Raw genomic sequence first — 18698 nt, forward strand, 5'->3', positions numbered from 1 at the left:
GTCGACTCAGGCCACTGTTTGCATAATCCTGAGTGATCAGTTGGGGAGGCCCGGGCCTGTCCTCTCCTGAGGACCACCCACAGCTGAGACTCTCGAGAACCTAGAGCCTGCTGAGAAAGGGGGCTCTCCAGGAATAAGTTGGGCAAAGTCCCGTTTGCCCAAGTGCAGACGGAAGTACATCAAGAAGCAGGAACTTGGATAGGCCAGGACATCCTTGCCAGGGGCAGGGTGGGGGAAGCCTGCTGTGGGGTAACAGTCACGAGGGGATGACACAGGCACTGCTGCCCGTGAGCTGGCTTTGCCTGTCCTCCAGCCACATCCCTTTTCCTCCCCAAGTTCCGCAGGGCAGACTGCTGGCGTGGCCTGTGCTGCTCCGACTTCCTGCTTTGTAGCCCCAGCAAAGCGATGTGGTTCCTTCTGGGGCCACACGCAAGCCCAGTGGCAGTAGAATAGCCCCAACAACCCCTTCTGACTCCGTGCTGAGCGGTGTGAGAGCATTTCAGTTCATTCTCAGCAGTGAGGAAGCTGGCTTAGAGAGGTGAAGTGACTTGCTCAGGGTCACACAGCACGCACCTTGCGGGAAAAACTAACTGAGGTCTGAGAGATCTCAAGAATTCCCTTCATCATTTCCAAAAGTGCTTTTTTACAAAACACTAATCTCCCCAGGTGCTTCTTAGAAGGGGGAGGGTGTTCTTTGGATCAGTAAATGTAGGAAGTGCCCCAAGGGGCCTCTCCCTTCTGGGACAGGCTCTGCCCAGCGTATTCAAGGCTCTGAGAAGGCCTGCAGCAGAGAAGCCCAGACTTTGCCCAACTCACTCCTGGAGAGCCCCCTTTCTCAGATCACCTGCTGACATCTGGGCCTGCTTACCAGGCCCTGCTGGGCCATCTCCCAGGACCTGTGTGGTCCCATTGGCCAAGGTTTTGGGGCCCTTACAATCCATAAAGTGGCTCAGAAGTAAGAAGTACAGGACCGGAAAGGAATACTTGAGCCCTGGGAGTGTCCGTGAGTCCAGCACTGCTAGTGCTGGCGGCTGCTGGGAGCAGGAACTCCAAAAAACAGGCCAGCTGTCAGAGGCAGGCTTGAATATCCTAAAGCACTTCTAGTTTTGCTTTTATCAGACATACTCAGTGTTAGACGCTTGACATGGAGTCTATCTGTACACAGGAAAATTGTTCAGTCACTGTCGTGTCCAACTCTGACTCCATGCACTCCAGCACACCAGGCTTCCCTGTCTTTCACCATCTCCCGGAGTCTGCTTAAACTCGTGTCCATTCAGTTGATGATGCCATCCAACCATTTTGCCCTCTGTTGCCCCCTTCACCCGCCCTCAATCTTTTCCAGCATTGGGGTCTTTTCTAATGAGTTGGCTCTTTGCATCAGGTGGCCAAAGTACTGGAGCTTCAGCATCAGTGCTTCCGATGAATATTCAGGGTTGATTTCCTTTAGGATTGAATGGTTTGATCTTACTGTCCAAGGGACTCTCAAGAGTCTTCTCTAGCACCACAGATGAGCCTGTCCAGCTCCTGACTTAATTCCTTCCCTTACTGCTGGGTCAGCTCTAAGGCCATTTTGAAACATGTTAAGAGTTCCAGTTTGCCCTGCATGGGAAGCACTGACCTGAGGCCCCCAGTGGTACTCAGTTCAGTTGTGTTGAAGTTTCTCCTTGAAAGTAGCCCTACCAGAAGTGTCCCCACTCTTCTGAAGACACCCTGGCTGTGACTCAGTTTCCAGCCCCCAGCTCTGGGGCTCCATTTGCCCACCCCTCAGAGGCCCCTGGGCTTCCCTTGTAGCTCAGTTGGGAAAGAATCTACCTGCAATGCAGGAGACCCAGATTCGATTCCTAGGTTGGGAAGATCCCCTGGAGAAGGGAATGGCAACCCACTCCAGTATTCTTGCCTGGAGAAGCTCATGGACAGAGGAGCCTGGCGGGCTACAGTCCATGGGGTCACAGGAGTTGGACACCACTACACCACCACCACCACCACCACCACCAGAGGCCCTTCCTCTGCCGTGGGGGTTCAAGGATCACCAGAGCTGACCCACTGGGTAGTCTTGGCCAGTCCAAAGTGCAGGCAGCTGGACAGTGGTGACCCACAGGCTGGGACCGGATATGCTGCATGAAGCTAATAGGAGTAAGGACCCAGGGACAAGTCCAGCCACAGGAGGAGCGAGAGTGAGGGCAGAGCACTGCCCAGTGTCTGCGGCTGCAGTCTGCTGCCTGGCCCTCGGCATCCTGCTGCTACTGAGGGAAGAGGCCCAGAGAAGGGCAGCTGCCCACCCAAGGGCCCAGAGCACTGGGCTTGGAGTCCAGGCGGGTGCTCAGAAACAGGAAGAGAGCAGGACCTGTGTGACTACAACCTCACTCGAGGGGAGGGGTCCCAGAGGTGGGGACAAGTGGGTCTCGGGCCCCAGGTCTGAGCCTATTGAGGGTCCCGTCAGCCACAGGCCCAGGTGGTGGAAGTCCCGCCAGGTAGCCCCTGGGCCTGGGCTGAGCGCGTCCCCACATCCCAGCCTTGTAGACGTGCACGGTGGGCGCCAGTGTCTGCCCTGGGGTCTGGGCCTCCTCGCCCGGGTTAGGCGGCTCAAGGCTCCGAACGGTTTCCCACCCGCGGGGCGAGGAAGCGAGGGCCCAGCCGGAGGCCTGCCTCCCACCCGCCCTCCTGCCAGGGCTCCTGCACCGGCTCCAGGACTCCGGGGGCAGGTCCAGGGCGGCCCGGGGGCGGGGCTTCCCTGGCTCCGCCCCTCCCGGCCCCGCCCGTCGGGAAAAGTGAGTTGCGTGGGCGCCGCGGAGGCAGCGAGAAGTTGAGCCAGGAGATCCGAGCGGAGCCGAGCAGTGCCGCGTGAGGCCGACCCGGGGTGAGTGCCCCAGCGGGGGCTACAGGGCCCCCCGTTCTGCCTGCCGCCCTCGCTTCCCTCCGCCCCGGAAGGGAGTCTTGGCGCCCCGACCCGTGTGGATCAGTAGAGGCAGCTCAGTCCGCAGGCCCGCGGGTGTCAGCCCTTGTTGGGGGTTCGGGGCTGGGGGTGCACGGACGCGACTCAGAGGAGGAAGGGGAGGAGAATGGGGGGTGTTAACAGCCTGTGACCCCCCTGTGGCCTGGCTGCCGGGCCAGGCTGTGCTCAGAGCTTTCTCTGCTGCATCTTCCTGGGAGGGAGGGACCCATTCTACAGGTGCGGAAACTGAGGCCCAACCCAACTAGGAAGAGGCAGAACTAGAAGAGAGCGCAGACCCTCGCCTGCAGCGCGGCTCATCGAGGCGAGCCAGGGGCTCAGAGGAGAGGTGTCCGGAGGAGCTGGCCTTAGCCTCCAGCCTCCCAAGGGAGAAAGAGGCGAGGGGCACAAAGTGACTAGTCTGGACCCTGAAGGACCTGGGCCCCTTCATTTGCTCTGGAAATGTCGCGGGGTGTGGGTCCTGGCTCAGGCAGCGGCCAGGGTAGAGGAGGGGGAGGGGATGAGCCGGTGGAGGGCTGAAACGCCAGGGGAGGGGTCTGACCAGGTCTCTGGACTCCTGTGCTTGACCACCCAAGGGAAGGGCCAGGCCCCAGGGCCCTGTGAGACAGGTACCAGGCAGGACTGGTCACAGCAGCTGTCCAGGACTGCTGCCCGCCAGGATCCCGGATCTAGCTCCCTGCAACCCCTCATTTGGCCAGCCCCACCTTTCAGGGTGCCTGGGGCAAGGAACAACCCTCCCCCTGAGAACACACGTTGGGCCAGAACTTCCAAACCTGCAGCCCGGGCTCCTGCCTGGCTTGGCCACCTGCTGACCCGTCTATAAAACAGGGGTGCAGTGCCCCCTCCCCCAAGGCCTGCTGTTAGTTTTAAATGAGGTAGTGGAGGTGAGGAGGTACATGTGGACCCTGGTTATTTTTATCTCCCCACCAGGTTCTGCCTCTGCTTGGTGGCCAAGTCCCGTTCACCCAAAGAGGAAGTGGAGGCCCAGAGAGGGTGGGAGAGTCCCCCAAGGACACACAGCTAACCCCAGCTTGGGCAGGGCTCAGACCCTCTGTCCCTGGGCCGCCCACCCACTCTCCCCTATTCAGGGCCCCCAGCTAACTCTCGCCATTCTCTCCAGCTGGGGAAGGGGCTGCTTTTCCTATTTACTCTTAAGTTAATCAGACCCAGGGGAGGAAGTGACCCGCTAGGTGGCTCCAGCCCAGGCAGCGGGCGGGGCGCTCTGGCGCCAAACGTTCACCCTCAGCGGGGCCCTCACCCAGCGCTGCCCCTTCCCCCCATCAATGGGAGAGCTAAGGAAATGGAGTCCCACAGAGGGGCTGGGGGCAGCCCCGGGCCCCCAGGGCAGTGGCCGTGGAGCCCTGGCCTGTGAGCTGGGCGTCCACAGGGCCCCTCGGAGGCCAGGGGAGCCTCCGCCGCGCTGACGTTGGAGCAGAACCCCCGCCAGGCCCTTCCTGCCCTTCGGTTTCCATAGTTTCACTTTTGCTGGTTTCGACACCTGGAGGACTCCTCCCGGGGCTGCGGCGGGACTGCCCAGGCCCCAGGGGAAGGTCCTCCTCGCTCAGAGGCCCTGCCCGTCCCCTGTGTCCTCCCGAGGCCCAGGGGTGGCCCCCACCCCCTCAGCACACAGATGCCACAGGGAAGAGGCAGGCTCCGACTGCCCGAGGGGCCAGGCCAGACCTCAGCCCCGTGTCCTTGTCATGAGTGCTCCCTGGGCTGGAAAGGCGAGGGCTCCAGCTGGCCGCGGCAGGTCAGGAGGCCAGCACTGGAGGTGGCCTTTGACCTGGGGCCCTGAAGAGGTGAGGGCAGGTCACGGAGAGGGGACGACAGGAGGTGGGGCCAGGTGTGAGAAGAGCCAGTGTTGTAGGAGCCGCCGGGGCAGGGGGTGCAGGGGTCTCAGACAAGTCAGACCCAGCTGGGAAGGAGCTTGGTGTTGGACTCTGGGTCCGGCCGAGGGGTCAGCTGCGCTGCCTACTTCCGGTGTGACCTCAGCACCCCGCCGAGCTGCCCTGGGCCTCAGTTTTCCCATCTGTCAGATGGGGTGGTGACAGACCTTGCAGGACCATAGGAGCACGGAGTCCCTAGCTGGTGGGCAGCTGCCTGTTTCCTGCCTCCTGGCCTGAGCCCCCATGCCTGCCCGCCCCGCAGGACCATGGGCTCCATGTTCCGGAGCGAGGAGGTGGCACTGGTCCAGCTCTTCCTGCCCACAGCTGCCGCCTACACCTGCGTGAGCCAGCTCGGGGAGCTGGGCCTGGTGGAGTTCAGGGATGTGAGTGGGGCCGGGATGCGGGTGGGGGGAGGCCTCGTCCCTGGGCGTCCCAGAGGGTGGACCATCGCCCTCTATTGATCCCCGGCCCAGCTTGCATCCCGGGGGCCTCTGCCACTGGGTGCTCTGTTCTCAGGAAGGCTGTCTTTACTCATGCCTGCCCCAGCCTGGGTTTAGCCAGGCCTCAGCCCTGGTCCACACAGCGTCTAGTTGTCTTCACTTGGGCATAGGAGGGTCATGGTGTGGTCAGCACCTTTTGGAAGAGGCAAAGGCCTCCCCCAAATGGCCTAAGGAGAGCCAGCCTGGCCCTTGTGGGGGAACTCCTTGGCCCCCCGGCCTGGAATCCTGACCCTTCCATGCACAACCACAGCTCAACGCCTCGGTGAGTGCCTTCCAGAGACGCTTCGTGGTGGACGTTCGGCGCTGTGAAGAGTTGGAGAAGACCTTCAGTGAGTTGGCCCTAGGCCCACGCACCCCAGGCAAACTTCCTAGAGGAGGTGCCAGCAGAGCTTGGTCTGAAAGGAAGAGTCCCAGGCACCTAGTTGGAAGGCAGAGAAGGGAGAGCCAGGCCAGGGCAGCTGGGATCTGTGGGGTGTTCTTGAGTGAGCTGAGCTGATGCCCAGGCCAAGGTTTGGATGAGCCCTTAGTGCCGAGTGAGGACTTGGGACATCATTCTGCACGTGCTGAGAGCCACCCGTAGGTCTCTAAGCAGGAGAGAAACATGGACAGAACTTTCTCTGCTGTAGGTGGACTGGGGTGAGCAGAGGCCACCAATCTTGGCTTGGTGCCCCAAGGAGTAGCTTCTACTTGGACCTGGGCAAGAAGGACCCCTGCCCTGGGTTGTGTTCCAGAAACCCCTCCCAGGAGGACCCGGCACTGTGGGAGGATAGAGCATGTCTGGTTAACGGTTAGCTTGCCTGATGGGTTTTAAGTAGTCAGGCAGGTCCTCCGTGGGCCTGCATGCAAGCTGCCGTCCGAGGCCCTGCAGCGCTAGGCCGCCTGCTGGAAGCCACTGTGGGACCCAGGCCAGGGGCTGGGGATGGACGGAGGGCAGCCCAGAAGAGCCTCGGACAGGGAAGCAGAGTAAGCACACAGGGGTGGAGGTTTATCCTGAGGTTTTTCTGGGGTCTTGGACTCAGTGAGTCAGTTGGCTGGTGGCTAGGGGAATTGGAGGTGACATTTAGAATCCCCTAGATGTTAGCCAGCCCTTGGCTGTGTGTGTGTGCTCGGTGGCTCTGTTGTGTCTGACTCTTTGTGACCCCATGGACTGCAGCCCACCAGGCTCCTCTGTCCGTGGAATTCTCCAGGAAAGATTACTGGAGTGGGTTGCCATTTCCTTCTCCAGGGGATCTTTCCAACCCAGGGATCGAACCCGGGTGTCCTGTGTCTGTTGAATTGGCAGGCAGAATTCTTTGCCTGATGAACCGCTGGGGAAGCCCTCCAGCCCTTGGCTAGTGGTGGCCATTAGCTGGTGGCGGCCCCTGAGCGGCGCCCCCTGACACCCTTCCCCTCCGCACCCAGCCTTCCTGCAGGAGGAGGTGCGGCGGGCTGGGCTGATGCTGCCTCTGCCCGAGGCGGGGCTGCCGGCGCCCCCGCCCCGCGACCTTCTGCGCATCCAGGAGGAGACTGACCGCCTGGCTCAGGAGCTCCGGGACGTGCGGGGCAACCAGCAGGCCCTGCGGGCCCAGTGGCACCAGCTGCAGCTCCACTCTGCCGTGCTGGGCCAGGGCCACAGTCCCCCGGTGAGTGTAGCTCCCTGGGCAGGGGCACGGGGCGGGGGTGCGGGGCCCCCCCTGGGCTGGGGCTCACGGGGCCTCTTGGCTCCTAGTCGGTGGCGACTCACACCGATGGGCCCTCGGAAAGGACCCCCCTGCTCCAGGCCCCCGGAGGGCCGCACCAGGACCTGAGGGTCAAGTAAGTGAGGGGCAGCTTGGCGCTCTTTCCAGCCCAGTGCGGACTCCTTGTTCAGTACTCCCTCAGACTGCCCCCTGCCGCCTCCTCCCTTGGGCCTGGGATTCCCCTCTGCCCGACAGGTTTCTCCCCTCCTGGAGTGTGCCGGGTGGGCTCCTGCCCTCCCCGTGGGGGTGAGGGGTGGTGTGCCTGGCCGGGATGGGGAGGCAGGGTGGAGGGGAGGGGAGGTCGGCGCAGCCCCTGCCCAGCCCCGCCTGGTCCCGCAGCTTCGTGGCCGGTGCGGTGGAACCCCACAAGGCCGCGGCCCTGGAGCGCCTGCTCTGGAGGGCCTGCCGCGGCTTCCTCATCGCCAGCTTCCGGGAGACGGAACAGCAGCTGGAGGACCCAGTGACGGTGCGCGGGTGCGGGCCGGGGGCGGCTTGGGTGGGAGTGCGGCCCTCCGGGCGCAGGGACTGCAGGGTGACCTGGGCGCCCCTCCGCAGGGTGAGCCTGCCACGTGGATGACCTTCCTCATCTCCTACTGGGGCGGGCAGATAGGGCAGAAGATCCGCAAGATCACTGACTGGTGAGCCCCCCCAGGGCCCTGGGTGTCCCCTCCACCCCACACCAAGCCTGCGCCGTCCTCCACACTCCCGCGCACGTGGCCTGGACCCCAGGCACCTGCTCACCGCCCCGCTCCCTGCCAGCTTCCACTGCCATGTCTTCCCGTTTGCGGAGGAGGAGGCAGCCCGGCATGCAGCCCTGCAGCAGCTGCAACAGCAGAGCCAGGAGCTGCAGGAGGTGGGTGCCCGCAGCCAGGGTGGACCTCCGGCCACCACCCCCGCGGCCCACTGCCGCCCTGATCACCTGCTCCGGCCACAGGTCCTGGGGGAGACGGAGCGCTTCCTGAGCCAGGTGCTGGGCCGCGTGCAGAGGCTGCTGCCGCCCTGGCAAGTGCAGATCCGCAAGATGAAGGCCGTGTACCTGGCCCTCAACCAGTGCAGCGTGAGCTCCACGCACAAGTGCCTCATCGCCGAGGCCTGGTGTGCCACACGTGACCTGCCCACCCTGCAGCAGGCCCTGCAGGACAGCTCGGTGAGCGGGGCCCTCCCGCCCACCCACGCTGCCAGGCAGGGGCTCCTCCTCACAACACACTGCCCATTCCCAGTGCCACAGGTGCCCTGCCTTTGCTGGGGCTCACCCTCCTCCAGGGAGTCCTCCATGATGGCTCTGGCTCAGCAAGCCCTCTCCCCACCCCCACTTCCCCCAAGGCCCTGGGATGGGCCGTTGTACCCTGCAGGCCATGCTGGGTGTTGTTAGAACCACGTTCAGATCCGGGTTCTGCAGGCCCCAGCCCTGTGACCTTGGGCTGACTGGAGGGAGCCTTGGGCTCATCTGTGAAATGGGTGTGCCGACCCTGCCTCCCGGGGGTGGCCACTGTAGGCAAGGTCACCGGTGGCAACCAGGGGCTCCTTCTTCCCAGCCACCTGGATGGGGAGAAGCATGCTTGTTTCCCAAGTGACTTCTGGGCCAGTCTCTGGCTGTCTCTAAAGTCCCCTGAACAGGGGGCAGGTGGGGCTGGTTGTCTGGTTTCACAGGGAGAGAAGGGGCTGCCCCGGGTCCCTGGGCTGCCACCCAGTGAATCCCCACAGTGCTCTGCCTCTCCAGCTCTGCCTGGCTGGGGGTGGGGTGGGGTGGTCCGAGGCCCCTGGAGGCCCCTGCAATCAGCCTTCTCTGTTTGTCTGTCTGCCTCCCGGGTGCCCCAGAGCGAGGCAGGTGTGAGCGCCGTGGTTCACTGCATCCCCTGCCGGGACATGCCCCCCACGCTCATCCGTACCAACCGCTTCACGGCCAGCTTCCAGGGCATCGTGGACGCCTATGGTGTGGGCCGCTACCAGGAGGTCAACCCCGGTGAGGGTCGCCACCTCCCGCAGCCCCGGCCTTCAGGAGGGTCAGCTGCTGCCCTGGGTGGAAGGCTGGCAGGGCTGCATCTCCACGCTGGGGCTGCCCCAGCCTCCTGGGATGAGAGACGCCCTGCTTCTCATGCTCTCGGGGGGAGCCCGGGGTCTTCGAGTTTACCCCCAACAAACCCCACCTTGTTACACATACAAGGGAGCCAGCCAAGTTGTGCAAAGAACAGCTTTGCAGTAGGAGTGGCCTGGGTTTGAGATCCTACTTGCTTCCCTTGAGTTTTTTAGCTTCTCTGAGCCTCAGTTTCCTCATCTGTAAAATGGAGATAACGGTTCAGCTCTGAGCAGTCTTGGGAAGATGAATGATCACCAAAGGTTGCAAACCAGCGGCCCACGAGGCCAGAATCAGTCTGCTGTTATGTTTTGTTTGGCCACGTTGTCCAGACACGTTGAAAGGTTTGAGTTGGGTCAGGTTTTCCCCAAAGCAGACCCTGAGGTGGGGTCTCTGGTGCAAGTGGTCTCTTAAGAGAGGTGTTCCTGGGAGAAACCCGTAAGGGACCTCAGGGGATGGGGAGGCGTGTGGGGAAGGGAGGGCTGAGCAGGACCAGTCCTGGGTGAAGTCCGGCCACACTGGAGTGTGTCTGTCTCAAGGCTGACAAGCAGGGCTTCCACACCCGGCGCCCTCAGCTGTCAGCCAGCCCTGGCGGGTGGGCAGTGAGGCCATCAGCTCCTGGCACATCCTGGGTGCTCACCAGCCTGGAGACGCTGCTGCTCAGAGAGTGGTGCATCTGGCAGGGGCCCACACACAGCTGTCTAGGGCCCCGTGCCACCCGGGCAGAGCGTCTGCTGCAGGCACCAGGGCTTAAAGTGGGAGTTTTGGCAAAAGTCTGCCTTTTCCCAAGACTTTGGCAAAAAGTAAGAGATTTGGCAGCATGGTGCCCACCCCCAGGAGACTGGAGCTGGGTGCGGCCGCCCCTCCCATTTGGGTCCATCCTGGGGCCAGCGGGCACTGGCTCCCTCCCTCCCTGGCCCCAGCCACCTTCCTGAGCCCCGTGGGACCTGGCCTGTCACCTGCCCTGTCCCTCTCCTTCCAGACAGCACTCCCCCTGAGGCAGGCTGGCTTCCGTGTGCCCAGGGGCCCAGGGGCCCCGGTGTCGCTGGGTGAGGGCTGCAGGGCGTCTCCATGTGATCCTGGAGGAGGGGTCTGGGCGTGAAGCGTGAGGAGGGCCCTTTCACGAGGGGGACTTAGTCCGAGGCCGGGGAGGGGTCCTGCTTCACCCGGTGGGCAAGAGAAAGGGTTAGGGGCCCCCAAGGTGGTACGAGCAGGACCTGAGGGCAGAGTCTGGGGCTGTGTGGACCGAGGCCCGGATCTCGTGTCCTCTGGGGCCTGCTGGCCCTCCAGGATAGCACCTGGGAGCTTGATGTGCGCTCTCCCCGACACACACTTCGCCTGCCCGTAGTTCCTCTGCGTTGGCAGGTGGCAGTCTGCTTGGAGCAGCCTGATCCCCAGATATCCACAGCTGCTGATGTGCCCCCAGCTCTCAGCAATAGCTCCGCGGGGTATTCATTTGCTCGGGCTGCCGTAACAGAGCATCCCTGATGGGGTGGCTTCAACACTGGGTATTTATCGTATCTCCGTTCCCGAGGCTGGGAACCTGAGGTCAGGGTGTTAGGGCTGGTTCCTCCTGAGAGCTTGAGGGGTCTTCTGTTCAGGCCTCTCTCCTTGGCTGGGAGGCAGCCGTCTTCACGTTCGCATGGCCTTCTCCAGTGTCTGTGTCTAAGGTCCAAATTCACCCATTTTATAAGGACAGCAGTCATATTCAATTAGGACCCACGCAAATGACCTCATTTTCACTTGGTTACATCTGTAAAGATTGTATCTCCAAATGAGGTCACTTTCTAAGGAGCTGGGGGGTTAGGACTCCAGCCTACCTTTGAGGGGGCGAGGGGCACAATTTGACCCATAACTGGGATGTGCATTAGGATCCTAACATCTATGAGAAATTTTCCCCATTTGCTAAAGGGAAGCTGAGGCCCCAAAGACTGAGTGACCAAGTTGGCCTTCTGGAACTTGCCATGGGCCAGCCAGGACTTCCACTGGACTCTCTGTGCTTCTCCTTAAAGCTCTTCTCATAAATAATAGCTAGAACTAATGAGTTTATATTGCTTATTTATGGCCTGCTGTCTCATTTTTAATAGCCCCAGAAAGTAGTAGTAGTATTATCTCCATTTTGCCCATGGGGAGCTGGAGGTTCAGAGAGGTTAAGAGGCTAGCCAAAGGTTGCACAGCTAGTAGACGGCTGGCTCTTGCATGCAGGCAAGCGGTATGGCATCCCTGCCTGGCAAACACCACCTTTGTGTCTCCTGTGGCCCTGGGCCCTGGCTCGGGGGCCCCTCTGCGGGGCCGGGGTCACGGCTGACTGCGTGGCCCTCTCTGCCCACAGCACCCTACACCATCATCACCTTCCCCTTCCTCTTTGCTGTCATGTTCGGTGACGTGGGCCACGGGCTGCTCATGTTCCTCTTCGCCCTGGCCATGGTGCTGGCCGAGAACCAGCCGGCTGTGAAGTCAGCGCAGAACGAGGTGAGGAGTGGCGGGGGGCTGGGGGTGGGGGTGGGGGGAGAAGCGGGGGTGCAGGCACAGCCGGGGCCCGGGGCCAGCTCTCACTACACCCACACCCCCAGATCTGGAGGACCTTCTTCGGGGGCCGCTACCTGCTGCTGCTCATGGGCCTGTTCTCCGTCTACACTGGCTTCATTTACAATGAGTGCTTCAGCCGTGCCACGGCCATCTTCCCCTCGGGCTGGAGCGTGGCGGCCATGGCCAACCAGTCCGGCTGGAGGTGAGGCCCGGCTGCTCCCCTACTCCAGCCCCGAGGCCCCTGGGCCCCTGACCTCCCCCTCCCCACTCTTGTCACAGCGATGCCTTCCTGGCCCAGCACCAGCTGCTTGCCCTGGACCCCAACGTCACTGGCGTCTTCCTGGGACCCTACCCCTTTGGCATTGACCCTGTGAGTCCTGGCCATCCGTCTGGGTGGTGCGGGCGGGAGGGTGGGTTTGGGCTCCCCGCTCAGGGCCCCTAAGACCAGGGCCTGCCTGGCAGGGCCCACACCGCAGCCATTTGAAAAGCAGAGACGTGAGTCCTGCTAAGGGCAGTGTTCTGTAGCCCTCTCTGTGCCAGGCAGGCACCGTTCTGAGGCCTTGTTGAAATGATTTTGTGTCCAGTCCTTGTGACAACTCAACCGAGTGCATGTCAGTGCAGTCTCCCCATTTCACAGATGAGGAAGCTGAGGGTACATGCCCAGAGTTGCCTGGCCAGAAAGAACTGGGGTAGGGGCCCAGGCTGTGCTCTTAACCATGCCACTGTGCTGCTCCTCATCTGGTGGGTGACGGATTGTGCAGGGGGCCCTGGAGGGGCACACACGGGCCAATGAGAGTGACTCGGGTGGGGCGGCCCCTTCGTGACCCCCCGGCCCTTCTGCTCCCCCAGGTCTGGAGCCTGGCCGTCAACCACCTGAGCTTCCTCAACTCCTTCAAGATGAAGATGTCCATCATCCTGGGGGTCACCCACATGACCTTTGGGGTGGTCCTGGGAGTCTTCAACCACGTGTGAGGGCCGGGGTCCTGGGGTTGAGGGGCTGAGCAGGGCCAGAGTGGCCTGGTGACCCGGCTCCCCACTACTTCGCCCCCGTCCCTGCCCTAGGCATTTCGGCCAGTGGCACCGGCTGCTGCTGGAGACCCTCCCCGAGCTGGTCTTCCTGCTGGGGCTGTTCGGCTACCTGGTCTTCCTGGTCGTCTACAAGTGGCTGAGCTTCACGGCCGCCAGCGCTGCCACGGCCCCCAGCATCCTGATCCACTTCATCAACATGTTCCTCTTCTCGCGCAGCCGCACCAACAAGCCGCTCTTCCAGGGGCAGGTGGGCGGGGCCGGAGCCGGTGGGTGGGATGTGGAAGGGTTGGTGGGCGGGGCCTTGGGCAGGGCCAGGTGGGCCCACTCCCACCACGGGGCCCCGCCCCTTGGCTTCAGGATCCTGATCTGGAAAGCGGAATGCAGACCTGAGGCCGTGAGACGAGGAGGGAGGTCCAAGGACCAGCAGAGATGGTCCAGCAGAAGGGGTGCTGGAAGCCTAGGGTGCCACTCTCCCAGAACTCCGTGTGGGGTGACGTCTCTGCTCCGTGAGGGGCCCCGGCGGAGAAGTGGGGGGCAGGCTCCCTGGGCCCCGGGAACCGCGTGGCGCCCTGACTCCCGCCCCTCCCTCGCAGGAGGTGGTGCAGTCCACCCTGGTGGTCCTGGCCCTGGCCACGGTGCCCGTGCTGCTGCTGGGCACTCCCCTGTTCCTGCGCCGGAGGCACCAGCGTCGCCAGTCTCGGAGGCGGCAACCGCTGGTAGGGGCAGGGGAGGCGTGCGGGGTGGGTGCGGAGGGTCCCGTCCGGGCTGTGAGAGCCCACCCTGGCCCGTGGGTCTGCTAATGCTCCCACCTCCAGGATGAGGACAAGGCCGGGCTCCTGGGCCAGCCCGACGTGTCTGTGGCCAGTCAGAACTGTGATGAGGAGAAGGCCGGATGCCTCGGGGACCAAGAGGAGGAAGAGGTGGGTGTGGGGACTCCCTGGGTGGCGGGAGGCTGGCGGCCTGGCTTGCCCCTCACTGCTGCTCGTTCCCCTAGTTTGTCCTGTCCGAGGTGTTCATGCACCAGGCCATCCACACCATCGAGTTCTGCCTCGGCTGCATCTCCAACACGGCCTCCTACCTGCGCCTCTGGGCCCTAAGCCTGGCCCACGCCCGTGAGTCCCAGCGCCTGCCCCCACACATCTCCCATTGCTTCCCAGTGTCCCTGTCTGGAAAGAGGGGGTGGTGGGGAGGTCCTCTGCTGACCCTTGTGGAGGATGGGCTTAGGGACGCCCAGGGGGTTCCCACCGCTCCCTCCCTCACCTGCAGAACTGTCGGAGGTCCTGTGGGCCATGGTGATGCGAGTTGGCTTGGGCCTGGGTGGCAAGATGGGCGTGGAGGCCCTGGTGCTGGTCCCCGTCTTTGCCGCCTTCGCCGTGATGACCGTGGCCATCCTGCTGGTGATGGAGGGGCTCTCGGCCTTCCTGCACGCGCTGCGGCTGCACTGGTGAGAGGCCGCGGGCTGGTGCGGGCAGCACGGGGGGGGCGGGTCGTGGGCAGGGGTCCTCTCACCAGCTCTCCTCGTCCCCCAGGGTGGAGTTCCAGAACAAGTTCTACTCGGGCTCCGGCTACAAGCTGAGCCCCTTCACCTTTGCCGTGGAGGATGAGTAATGCCCACGACCTGCCCTTACCGTGCCAAGCAGGAAACAAATTCTGAGGCGGCGGACTTCCCTGGTGGTTCAGCAGTTAAGACCTCATGCTTCCAGTACAGGGATGGTGCTTCCGATACAGTTTGATCCCTGGTCAGGGAACTAAGATCCCACATGCCACATGGTGCGACTGAGTTCAAAAAACAATAAAGATGAAGAAGGCCTAGGACCCGTGCCTTGGTCTTGTGTGAGAGGCAGGGCCTGGGCGGCTGGTGTGCAGGAGCCTGGGCTCTCGCTGGGCTGGTCTTTCCTGGGGAGCCTCTCCTGCTTTGAGGGACACCATCCCAGCCTGTGTCTCTGAGGTTTGTCTGTGCAGCTGAAGCTGGTGTGGGGTGTGGAGGTGGGAGGCACCGATCTAGGATCTGGGGCCTTAAGATGTCAGCAGAGGCCCGAGAAGCGCATCTGCAGGACCCCCAGACTCGGGAAGGGGGAAGAGGGCAGAACTAGGACAGAGGACCTATGTGTCCAGCGCATTTTAGCTCAGGATGACTGTTGTCCCAGGCTGGACCAGGGGCAGTGAGTGAGCTCTCCGGCCTTGGAGTTATACAAACTGTAGGAGGATGTCTGGGATACTTGGGGTGTGGAGGGAGGTGCTTGGCATGAACTGGCCAGATTCTCATGTCCTTGTGCTGGCACTGGCCACTGGCCCTCACGATGCCCTGGAGCAGAGAGCAGCCTGGGGCGCTGAGTGTGACCCGCATCACACAGGGGGCAGTGTGTCGCTCCATGGGGGATGGCAGGCCACACCCGAGGCCACCTTCCTGCAGACGTGGGCAGAGGCTGTCCAGGGTACCCCGAGCGTTGCCCAAGGCTCTGAGGTCAAAACAGGGCTGAACCAGACCCCACGCCCTGCCTCCCTTCCTGTCCCCAGAGGCCACCATCTTCCTCATCCCACCCCCCCCCCCCCCCCCGCCGTGGGCAGTCCTGCCGCCTGGCCATCCAGCTGCTAGGGGGAAGGTGGCACCCTGTGGGTGTCTCTGACCTGGGTCCCACCACCAGCTGAGGGGCAGAGCCAGTGCTTGCCAGCGGTCTCACACTCTCCTGCCCAGGAGCTGCCAAGCAGTTCTTCCGGCTGCAGGCCCCAGGAACAAAGGCTGCCTTGAAGGCAGAGATGCCCTGGGCACAGCGAGTTGGGAGGAGGCCCCACCACTGTGGCTCCATCTGGCCAGCTGCTGGGAGGAGGAGCCTGTCCCTCCAGAGTCCAGGGCTGCCCCAGCTCTGGGCCCCCTGACACTGGGCTGCAGCCCACAGGCCTGGCAGAGAGTTGGATCCAAGAAAGAGCAGCTTCTGGTTAGGAACAGAGGGCAGCGGGTGTCTCAGGACCTGGACCAAGCCCAGGACTCCGAGCCTCACCTTCCTGGGGAGCAGAGCTGAGTGCTCACAGGTGGGGCAGGTGCTCAGCGCCGAGAGCTGGCATGTTTGTGGGGAGGGAGATGTGAGCTCGGGGAGAGGCTGGCTGCACGGACAGCTGGCAGCTTGGCTGAGAGCACTGGGCACTGTGGGACTAGCACGCACAGGGCTGTGGGGGCGGGCACCCTGGGGCTGGAGATCACCCTTAGGAGACGTAGGGATGGGGCGGAGGGGCACCCGGGGCTGGAGGTCACCCTCAGGAGACGCAGGGATGGGGCAGGGAGGTGAGTGTGTGGTCTGCCCAAGACACTGAGGACATGGGAAGACAGGAATGCTACCCGGGATGACAGGGCGAGGGTGGGGCTGGAAGGAGAGCTGCCACCCTGGCTGTGACTTCGGAGCTGACCTGACCCTGCAGGGCACCACCCAGCAGAGCCCTGGGGTCTAAGGCAGACGGCCTCATGGGCACAGGCAGCAGCTGGGGGCTGTGTTCCGAGACCTCGCACAGGGGCACGGCATCGAGACCCCCTCCTGGCTGTGCCCCAGACGTCTGGAAGGACGGGCGGTGGTCTCCCTCCACCGGCCCAGCCACTCTTCCCCTCCCGGTCAGCCCGCCGTCCCGCCCATCCTGCCGCATCGGGAGCAGCCGCGCCCCCAGAGACTCAGGACACATCCCAGGGAGACAGCGGAGACAGGCTTTTATACTTTTTATTGTTTGTATGGTACAGTCTTTGTGGTAGCAGGAATGTATGCACAAAAAAACAATTCAAATAAGAGTTCAGAGTAAAAAACAAAAGGATTTATCCCAAAGGACATTTAATATACATGGACTTCACAGCTATACTCTATCCACACCCCCAGACTCCACGCACAGGCTGAGGTCTCCCACTGGGATGGCCGCGCGATGACCACACGAGTGGGCAGCGGGCGTGGGCACGCTGAGGCCCCAGCACCAGGGGCGGCAGGAGGCTTCTGAGGGCACAGGGCAGGACCAGGCCTGGGAGCGGGGGACCGGCCCTGCCGGAGCAGCCCCAGCTCCAGGCTGAGCAGGGGGGTAGGAGCGGGGGCAGAGAGCAGGTGGGGGGGCAGGTGTGTCCAAGTGGCCCTCGGTGGCCATGGCCTGCTGCCTGCCCCGAAGCCAGGGTTAATAAAGCACTTTGTTAGAGGGCACGGGGCGGGGCACATCCCGTTGGGGTGAGATTCACCGGCGGAGGGAAGTTCGGACGACAGGAAGCAGGTAGCTGTGTTCCTCCCGGGCCCGCGCCGTCGGGGGCGGTCAAGCCAAGGAGCATGGTCACAGTGTCACCGCCCCCTCGGGAGCGGGCAGCGTCTGCACGCCTGTCACAGAGCCCGCTCAGCGCTGTCCGCCAGCGTGGCCGTTCACATCATGTAAAGATCAACATTCACCACAAAAGGCACCTGGAGTGACGCTGTGGGCGCCACGTCCGACTGCGACAGAAACGTCTTCTCTAGATGAGAGGGGTCTGAGATACTGCAATATTGCACTAGTGTACTATGATTCTGCTTCCCAATCTCAGGTCAGTCCTAGTGAGGTCGTAAACGAGATAAGAAATAAATGTTACTCAATTTTAATACAGTCTTTTGTATCATACACGTCTGTGTTGGGCGGCGAGACGTCTGAGCCTTCCGGCCGTGGGTACAGTAGTCGGAGCACAGAGGGGACGCGGACTCGGCCGCCCCCACGCCATCCAGGGATGCAGGCAGGAAGGCCGCACATGGTCACACCCCGAGCTTCCTCTTCTGGTCGAAGTAGGCATCAAACCTGGCTTGGGCGTACTCCTAGGAGACACAAGCAAGAGCGGCCTCACCAAGGGTCCCGCCTGCCCCGGGCACAGAGCGGAGCCGCTCCGTCCAGCGCTGCCCCTGGGCCGTCCTCCCCGCTGGCAGCCCTGCTGCCCGGCCCTGCCGACCCGGACAGGATGCGGGACGTTCGTCTATGGACCCGGCGCTGCCATGGTGCACCGACTCATTCACCTCGAATGCTACAGACAGGCTGACAGCCTCAACAGGCTCCTCTTTCCAAGCCCAAGGCCCTTGGGCGTCAGCAAGTGTGGCACCAAGGTGGAAGACGGGTGTGTGTGTGTGTGTGTGTGTGTGCGCGCGCCAGCTGTGTGCTGGGGTCACTGCTGCACACTTAGTAAAAGGACACCGGGAGGGAGTGAGCACGCCTGGCCAGCCCCCTGCCCTGGGTCTGCGCCCCCGTCCATCCATCAGTGTGGGCAGTTTCTGAAGGACCACTCCAAATTGAGAAGTCTGCCGTGCCAGCCGCCAAGACTATAGCGTCACCTTAAGAAAACCGAACACTGAGGGAGAATTTATAAACCAACACAAACTAACTCATCTGAAACGTGCAGTGTTGGCTGAAGCATGCAGTCTGCCTACCACCAGCACCGCCGTCACCCTCCGAGCTCTCCGGGGCCTCCGCGGTCAAGCCCTCCAGACCGCGACAGAACGCTTCCCCGTGAACAGAATCATCGGATCGGGCCCCTCTGGGGTCAGGGACACTTGTGCGCGGCCGGGGAGGGCGGTGTTCGTCCGTTTGGTGTGGAGTAGTTCTCTGTGACACGGCCCCAGTGCAGTGTGGTCACACTCGTCTGATGTTGGGCACGTGGGATGCTTCCAGTCTGGGGCTATCGGAGCATGAGAGTTCAGGTCTTGGTGTGGAAACAGGCTTTCATTTCTCTTGGATCAACACCAAAGAGAGGGACTGCTGGGCTGTATGGTTAAGTGTGTATGTTACTTTATATGAGAGGCAACTGTTTTCTATGCTGGTCACCCCCTCTTGCAGTACCCCCTGCAGTGCATGTGACATCACCTTCTCGCCAACATTCAACATTGTTGGTTTAAGTTCTACCCACTGACATGGGTGTGCAGGGCATCTCTCTGGGCTTTAACTGGCATTTCTTTCATGACTACATCGGCAGATGAACAGATGCTTACTGGTCATTTATCTTCTGCATTGTGTTCAAATCTATCCTTTCATAAAGTAAGTTGT

General features: G+C 62.4%; 2 protein-coding genes across 8 annotated transcripts in view; one reads left to right on the top strand and one right to left on the bottom strand.

Moving 5' to 3' along the window:
- The first annotated feature begins 2725 nt into the window (after positions 1-2725).
- Positions 2726-14501, top strand: TCIRG1 (T cell immune regulator 1, ATPase H+ transporting V0 subunit a3). 2 transcript variants are annotated; one of them, XM_070782371.1, is made up of 20 exons: positions 2726-2857; positions 5099-5219; positions 5587-5665; positions 6738-6958; positions 7045-7130; positions 7394-7520; positions 7610-7692; positions 7814-7907; positions 7989-8201; positions 8873-9017; positions 11461-11600; positions 11702-11859; positions 11937-12027; positions 12507-12625; positions 12720-12933; positions 13280-13402; positions 13502-13606; positions 13681-13798; positions 13953-14130; positions 14216-14501. In XM_070782371.1, exons 2-20 carry the CDS (start codon positions 5103-5105, stop codon positions 14292-14294), a joined length of 2490 nt encoding a protein of 829 aa, XP_070638472.1. In that variant the 5' UTR covers positions 2726-2857; positions 5099-5102; the 3' UTR covers positions 14295-14501. The 2 variants fall into 2 exon arrangements, with proteins under 2 accessions (XP_070638472.1, XP_070638473.1); XM_070782372.1 differs by lacking the exon at positions 2726-2857 and adding an exon at positions 4291-4749.
- A 1871-nt stretch (positions 14502-16372) lies between these two features.
- The window catches only part of CHKA (choline kinase alpha), a 60833-nt gene continuing 58507 nt past the window's right edge, over positions 16373-18698 (bottom strand). For all 6 annotated transcript variants that reach the window (XM_070782375.1, XM_070782373.1, XM_070782378.1 and 3 more), the window contains one exon: positions 16373-17482. In XM_070782375.1, coding sequence (XP_070638476.1) covers positions 17290-17482 — 193 coding nt within the window. In that variant the 3' untranslated portion in view covers positions 16373-17289. The remainder of the gene's footprint in view (positions 17483-18698) is intronic.

This window comes from Bos indicus, chromosome 29 (genome assembly GCF_029378745.1).
Source record: "Bos indicus isolate NIAB-ARS_2022 breed Sahiwal x Tharparkar chromosome 29, NIAB-ARS_B.indTharparkar_mat_pri_1.0, whole genome shotgun sequence".
NCBI classification, from domain to species: Eukaryota; Metazoa; Chordata; class Mammalia; order Artiodactyla; family Bovidae; genus Bos; species Bos indicus.

Bases quoted from the DNA above. Each gene is read 5' to 3' on its own strand.
- TCIRG1 (XM_070782371.1), top strand. From the start codon at position 5,103: ATGGGCTCCATGTTCCGGAGCGAGGAGGTGGCACTGGTCCAGCTCTTC. The intron at 7,693-7,813 runs GTGAGCCCCCCC...GCTCCCTGCCAG, and splicing joins ATCCGCAAGATCACTGACTG to CTTCCACTGCCATGTCTTCC. The intron at 11,860-11,936 runs GTGAGGCCCGGC...CTCTTGTCACAG, and splicing joins GCCAACCAGTCCGGCTGGAG to CGATGCCTTCCTGGCCCAGC.